General features: G+C 55.1%; 1 protein-coding gene across 3 annotated transcripts in view; it reads left to right on the top strand.

Moving 5' to 3' along the window:
* Positions 1-4,214, top strand: part of PADI4 (peptidyl arginine deiminase 4) — a 34,138-nt gene extending 29,924 nt beyond the window's left edge. Inside the window, exons 12-16 of one of the 3 annotated variants that reach the window (XM_069477390.1) lie at positions 169-313; positions 557-659; positions 1,295-1,362; positions 1,598-1,738; positions 3,724-4,214. In XM_069477390.1, coding sequence (XP_069333491.1) covers positions 169-313; positions 557-659; positions 1,295-1,362; positions 1,598-1,738; positions 3,724-3,957 — 691 coding nt within the window. In that variant the 3' untranslated portion in view covers positions 3,958-4,214. The remainder of the gene's footprint in view (positions 1-168; positions 314-556; positions 660-1,294; positions 1,363-1,597; positions 1,739-3,723) is intronic. The other 2 variants (XM_069477391.1, XM_069477392.1) reach the window with 2 other exon arrangements.
* The last annotated feature ends 3,403 nt before the right edge of the window (positions 4,215-7,617 follow it).

Genomic DNA, 7,617 nt, shown 5'->3' on the forward strand with positions numbered 1-7,617 from the left:
AATTCCTAAATTTCTCAAAGTTAAGGGGATACAATAAGGCATTCCAGGCTCCTGAGTCCCCTCCCAGCTGAAGGACAACCCTGACCCCTTGGCCAAGCCCCCAGTCCCCCAGAGACCTCCCTGTTGCCCTCTCCGCCCAGTGACACCCCTTGAACCCTGCCTTGGCAGCAGCCAGGGCCGAGAGATGCACCAGGCCCTGCAGGCCTTCCTCGGTGCCCAGCGGGTGCAGGCCCCTGTGAAACTCTACTCCGACTGGCTGACCGTGGGCCACGTGGATGAGTTCCTGAGCTTCGTGCCGGCAGCCGACGGGAAGGTACAGTCTGGGGGCTGCCTGAAGGAAGCCATGCCGCTTCCTGGGCTCCAAGCCCGGCTCTGCTCTCTGCCTGGGGGCCCCACCTTACGTGCCTGGCTCTGTTTTTCCCTCACCCGGGGGAGAAGGGTTGGAGGAGGAAGCCAGCCTGGGTCCAGGTCCACACGCCTCCCATCCTCAGCGGAGCCCCCTTGTTGGGAGCCCCAGGGCGAAGCTGACCGCTGACCCCAGTGTTTCTGCCTCCAGGGCTTCCGGCTGCTCCTGGCCAGCCCCAGGGCCTGCTACAAACTGTTCCAGGAGCAGGAGCAGGAGGGCTACGGCGACGCTCTGCTGTTCGAAGGACTCAGTAGTAAGCGCACCCGCCTCGTCCTGTCTGGGCACCTTCTTCTGCCTCCGTGTGGTCTCCTAGCACCAGATGGAACCGTCCAGGCAACAGACATCTCCTGAGCACCTACCACGGTGCTCCTGGCACCTGCCAGGCGCTGGGGATACTCCGCGAACAGGGCAGATAGCTGGCTGCCCTCTGGGCTCACAGCTACGACACGGGCACTGGGGGTGTCTGGGTGGAGCTCAGGGAAGGTTCGGTCTGGCCGGAGCACGGAAGGGAATACTGCTCTTCCCGTAAAGTCCACAGACACGGCCAGGCTCACGGGTGGAGAAGCCTCCACGGCTGAGTTTCCACCGAATAGCGTGGTGCGTGGCGTGGCCTGCAGGGCCTGGGCAGACCAGTTTCTTCTCTCCATGGGATCCCTTTGGAGATAAGAGGATTTAAGGGAGTGAGAACATTTTTAATGAGAACTTGCACCGCTACAATATTTTATTAAAGGTATTTGCCCCACAGATGCTCACAAAAACCTGTATGTTAGGAATGATACTGCCCCATTTTACAGATGGGAACACTGAGTCCCCCGCAGCACCTGCTAAGAAGAGGGAAATCGACCTCTAAATTCACTTGCCTTTTTCCCCCCTTTTTCTCCATAACAGAAAAAAAACAGAAAATAAAGAACATTCTGTCAAACAAGACATTGAGAGAACATAACTCATATGCGCAGGTACTAGCCCTGGTGCCAGGAGATGCCGTGTCCCCCGCAGACCCGACACCCCCTCCCGGCCACCTTCCCCGGGGATTAGAGGCACAAGCCAGGAGCCCTCCACCGGCTGCATGCTGGAAACGCCCTCGCTGCTTCCCGACGCTGTCCCTGGTCCTTCCCTCGGCCAGGGGCCTCAGCACCCACACTGTCCCCTAACCCAGTGGTCCCCACCCACCGCCCCTCTCCCTCCGCCCAGAGCTGCATTGACTGGAACCGCGAGGTGCTGAAGCGGGAGCTGGGCCTGGCAGAGCGCGACATCGTGGACGTCCCGCAGCTCTTCAAACTCCTGGGGAAACTCAGAGAGTCCCGCAAGGCCGAGGCCTTTTTCCCAAACATGGTGAGGAGGTGGCTGCGGCCCAGCTTTGCAGGCAGCCTTGAAACCCCAGTCTGAGAGGCCACCGGGGACCTGGGGTGGCCCAGGGGGCTTGCCCGGCCCTCCACGGCTCACAGAGCACCCTCTGGCATCTCACAACAACCCCGGAGCCAGAGACCCTGCTCACCTCCGCTTCAGGGATGAGACACAGAGAGGTGAGGTCTCTGGCTCAAGAACACACAGCTGGCCAGAGGTGGGCTTCGGAGCCTGGCTTCAAAGCCAGGGCTGTGGCTGCAGGACCTGGGCTCTAACCACCACGCCACACTGCCGCCTAGCGGCTTCCCTAGGTGGGGATCGCGTTAAGCACCTTGAGGGGAATGCACGTGGGGGCCCCACCTCAGACTGGGGGCCCCAGAAGGCCTCTCTGGGGAGCTGAGGCCGGCACTGCCTGGGCTCGGTGGCATTCACCCTTCCGAAGGGTGGACTCGAGGCTGATCCCACCTTTGTCCTGAACTTTTACCTGTGACCCCCGAGTGCTATCTTGATGTCATCTGCTGTATGTTTACACCCCTCTGCCTGGTTACTCCCTTTCTCGGGTGCTGTATTGGCAGGTGGCCTGGCGAGGTGGGAAGATGGGGATGTGGACTGCAGGCCAATGTGGGCTTGAATCCCAGCTCCGATACTCAATAGCTGTGTGACTTTAGCGCCCAAGGTCCAGGCAGAAACATCACTCAGTTCTACTGGGGCCCGTCAGCCACACACTCCCTCTGGAGGAGTGCTGGGACTGGAGGCCACGGTGCAGGGAGGAGCTAGCAGTCCCTAACATGGTGGTTTTCAAACTGGGTTCCCCAGGGCCCTCGGGTTCCAAGGCAGTGCCTCAAATCCGGTGGTTCAGGTTTTCTGTCTTATGCATTGAGGTTCTACAAATGATTTTGTTTAGAATAAAGGGTTCCTTGGCCAAAGGAAGATGAAGGGCACCTCCCCCTTGCCTCTTGAATAAAATTCCTTGGCCCCAAGCATTTCATTTGCTCTCTGGCTGAGCCAAGCCAGGCCTCCCCGCACAGCTGTGAAAGCTGATGCCCACGGCGAGGGGAGGAGGCACCTCCTGATCAGCGATGCTGAGGGCTGACCCTGGGCCTGCACCGTTCCGGGCCCCGGGAGGGAGGCTGAGCGTGAGACACGACTCTCTCCCGGGAGCCGGCGATGGGAGCTGGGGCGGGTGTGGAACAGCAGAGGCACTAACAGTGCGAGGCACTCGGCACGGGCTTTGTCTAAACCGTAATGGAGAATGAGATGCCCCCTCAAGGACTCACGATCCGTGGAGAATAGTGCTGTGCACCTACTATGTGCTCTTACCTCATTGTCATAGCAATGGAAACATGCATTTGGGCTCCTTTTGCTGATGTGGCTCAGAGAGGTGAAGGGACTTGCCTGAGGTCACACAGCGATTCAGTAGCAGAGCTGGGATTCAAACCCACATTAGCCTACAGTCCAAATCTTCATCTTCCCACCTCGCCAGGCCGTCCACCAATATAATGGAGGAAACAGGGTCATTGCGTAAGTGACCGTATACAGAAGGCGCTATAACAGAGGCAGTCATTTATTCATTCATTCAACAGATATTTATTAAGTGCCTATGATGTGCCAGGCACGGTGCCAGGAGTTAAGGGAGCAAAGAGGAGAAGTGACTGCCAGAGTTCGGGGCTTCGTGGGCAGCTTCACACAGGGGCTGGCATTTGAGCTGGGCCTTGAGTAACAGAGTTTACAAGAAGGTGGCAGGCGGGGAGGGGAGTGTAGCGTTAAGAGCATGGACCCTGGAGTCTAACAGACTTGGGGGTAAGTCCTAGAATAGCTGGGTGGCTTTAGGCAACCCGCTTAACCTGTCTGAGCCTCAGTTTCCTCATCCTTTAAGTGGGGCTATTATTTCTGAAGGTCGGGGGAGGGGACGCTGGGATGGAGACACAGGCTGCACGCTGCTGCCTCTGACCCGGCCCCTTGCGTCTCTGCAGGTGAACATGCTGGTGCTGGGGAAGCACCTGGGCATCCCCAAGCCCTTCGGGCCCATCGTCAATGGCCGCTGCTGCCTGGAGGAGAAGGTGCGGTCCCTGCTGGAGCCGCTGGGCCTCCACTGCACCTTCATCGACGACTTCACTCCGTACCACATGCTGCACGGGGAGGTGCACTGCGGCACCAACGTGCGCCGGCAGCCCTTCTCCTTCAAGTGGTGGAACATGGTGCCCTGAGCCCCTCTCCCCTGGCGTCTTCTCCCCTGGGAGCCTCCTGGCCAGAGGTTGCTGGTCCTCTGCAGTATGGCATAGCAAGGGCTCTTGGGGACAGTTTGGCTCCCCTGGGTGGCCAACCCTCGCAGCAGTGGCTTGCTTCCTTCTCCTATGCCCCAGTTGCTGGGGTCCCCCTCTTGGGATCCCAAGATGGTCCTAGCATTGTAAACTCAGTTCTGCTCTGAGACGCTGCAATAAAGTTTTTTAATCACTTTGTACATAAGGTTGAGATACTGTTGCTAGCATTCATTCATTCATGGACTCCTTTGTCATGGCTGAATTGACTGTTACAAACTCAAAAGAGCTACCAGACTGTGTCGAAAGTCAATGTCACTGTGTATGCCTCTTGCTCCCAGGCATGCGTTTGGTCTATAAAATCTTACATGATCCTACTTGGTCCTGATCTTCCCATGGAAACTTTCTAGGAAGAGAAAAAGAAGGAGGGGGGCGGGAGGGCTGACTGTCCCTGAGGATGTGGGCACATCCCTCCTTAAAGCCACCTAAAACTGGGCTATGGCTCACATCTCTAATCACAGCACTGTGGGAGGCCAAGGCAGGAGGATCCCTTGAGGCCAGGAGTTTGAGTCCAGCCTGGGCAACACAGGAGACCCCATCTCTACAAAAAAATTTTAAATTTTTTTTATAAAACCCCCCACAACTGAGCATGGCACGTACTAAGACAGATGGATTTTTGTGGAATGAAGTAATTCATCTCCTTGGCATTCTTTTTGTATATTGTCTTTTATGGTTGTGACATAAGGACTTAGAAAATTAAGACTAGATCTTGGCTCCAAAGAGTCTGAGATGCTGGATATCCTGTTTGTTTGTTTGTTTGTTTGTTTTAACACAGGCCCTGGAGAACATGTGAGGGTGGGAAAGATGGACATCAAAAGCCTCCACCCTCACACTTCCTAATTTCCTTTGTTTTGGTTTGCTTTGTTTTGAGATAAGGTCTGGCTTATGAGAGTGAGCCACAGAGCTGGGCGGGGGCTCATCTGTTCATTAATGTTCAGGTTGCTTCTACCCCTTGGCTATTAGAATAGTGCAGCTGGGAACGTGAGAACGCAAATCTCTCTTTGAGATCTTGCTTCGATTCTTTTGGACATATATGTAGAAGTGGGATTGCTAGATCGTATGGTAGTTCTATTTCTGATTTTTTAAGGAGCCTCCATACTGTTTTCCACAGCAGTTGCGCCACTTTACAATCGACCAACAAGTCACATGGGTTCCAATTTCATGACATCCTCATCAACGCTTGTTCTTTTTCCTTTTTAATAGTAGCCACTCTGATGGGTGTGAGACGATACCTCATTGTGGTCATGATTTGCATTTCTCTGGTGGCTAGCGATGTTGAGCATCTCTTCATGTACTTGTTGGCCACTTGTATGTCATCTTTGGAGAAATGTATATTATCCTCGAGGGTTTATTTCTGGGTTCTCTAGTCTATCCCATGGGTCTGTCTTTATGTCAGTACTACACTGTTTTGATGACTGTATCTTGTAATATGTTTTGAAATTAGGAAGTGTTGGCCAGGCGTGGTGGCTCGCACCTGTAATCCTAGCACTTTGGGAAGCCAAGGTGGAAGGGTCGCTTGAGGCCAACAGCTCGAGACCAGCCTGAGCAAGAGTGAGAGCCCATCTCTACAAAAAATAGAAAAATTAGCTAGGTATGGTGGCTCATACCTGTAGTCCCAGCTACTCTGAATGCTGAGGCAAGAGGATTGCTTGAGCCCAGGAGTTCAAGGTTGCAGTGAGCTATGAGGACGCCACTGCACTCCAGCCTGGGTGACAGAGGGAGACCTTGTCTCTAAAAAAAGAAAATCAAAATAAAAACGGATGAATGGGTAAACAAAATGTGGCATATACCTGCTGTGGAATATTATTTGGCCTCCAAAAGGAAGGAGATCCTGTCACGTTACAACACGAATGAAACTTGTCCACATCATGCTAAGTGAAATAAGCCAGTGACAAAAGGACAAATACTGTGTGGTTCCACTGACATGGGTTAGCAGGACAGAAAGTAGAATGGTGCTTCCTGGGGGCTGGGGAGGGAGAGGAGGGGAGTCGTTGAACAGGAACAGTTTCAGATTTGCTAGATGAAAAAGTTCTGGAGATCCGTTTCACAACATGTAAATACACTTAACACCACTGAACCACACCCTGACAAATGGTTCAGCTGGTGCATTTTGTGTCATGTGTTTTTTATCTTAATAAAAAAATAAATCCTGTGTTTTTGTAGAGCCCCTGCCTGCCCACTAAGGAGAAGGGGATTCATGAAACTTGGGTCAAAACGTGTTTCTCTGGAGAGCATCAGCCGCTGCCCCTGCCCCGCATTTGCTGGGCGAAGGATGCGCGTGTTCCTTGCGGACCAGCAGGGGCCGCGTGCAGCAGGAAGCTGGTGTGAGGTCGTCCCCAACCTGACTGACAGGGCTGCCCGGAGCGGAGAACAGGCCTCAGCTGGCACAACTGCGGGTGTGCTGGATCCCCGGGGGAAGGGTTCAGAGACCAGCTGGTGGGTCAAGCAGTCTGTGCCCTAAAGGAAATGCGGTGAGCAGGAGCCCACCCAACTGTTCAGGGGCACAGGGGCGTCTCTAGGGGCACCAGGGAAGCCCATGGCAGAGACGGCGCTGCCAGCCCACAGTGCCCCATGAAGCAAACCTTCCCTGTGCCCCCAGCCTGGCTCCCGCCTCTCCCTTCCCCAGAGACCACATAGCGGTTCCTGAGGCTGCTGTGACACATGGCCACAACCCAGGTGGCATAAAACAACACAAATTGATTCTCTCGCAGTTCTGGAAGCTGAAATCCAGGTGTCGGCAGGGCCATGCCCCGTCCAAAGCCTCTTGGGGAGGATCCTTCCTTGCCGCTTATGGCTTCTGCCTGCATCCCTAGGCTTGTGGCCGTATCACTCCAGCCTCTGCCTCCCCGGTGACATCTCCTTCTCCTCTGCCTCTCCCTTACAAGGACACTTGTGATGACATTTGGAGCCCATCCCGATGGTCCAGGACAATCTCCCCATCTCCTTGTCACCTTTGCGAAGACTCTTTTCCCATATGAGGTAACACAGGTTGCATGGATTAGGGCCGTTCTATCGCCTACTGTGGGTCAGAAATCACGTGCAAACGTCCTCAGGCAGGGCGGGGAGAGAGGGAAGCCGAGCAGCCCCTTTCCTTAGCTCTAAGCTTTGCTCCTGCATGAAGCCCTCACGGGCGGGAGGGGAAGGTTTCACTTTATAAAACCGAGTATCTTTCCTGTGGGACTGGACTTGCAAACTTCCGCGTTAGGGACTGTTTTCTGTCTGGTTCCCGGCAACAGACTCTGAGGTGGAGGTCTGCCTGCAGGTTTATGGGAGGCGGGGCTGGGGGCGTTCTCGGGAGGCGCAGGGGGCACACAGGGAGGAGCTGGCCGGGATGCAGCTGCCCCCGGGGCTCAGGCAAGCCCGTGGGGAGCTGGGGACTGGGGAAGGCATCGGAGTTGTCCTGAATTCAGATGAGGCAGCCTGACCTATGTCCTCGAGCATGGGCTGTAGCTGCCCTCAGGAGGGGACATGGCAGGGGGCCAGGCAGCTCATTTCCAAAGACAGTTCTAGAAGCAGGACTGCCGAGCACTCCCAGCAGCTGGGGGAATG

This window comes from Eulemur rufifrons, chromosome 8 (assembly GCF_041146395.1).
Source record: "Eulemur rufifrons isolate Redbay chromosome 8, OSU_ERuf_1, whole genome shotgun sequence".
Taxonomy (NCBI): domain Eukaryota; kingdom Metazoa; phylum Chordata; class Mammalia; order Primates; family Lemuridae; genus Eulemur; species Eulemur rufifrons.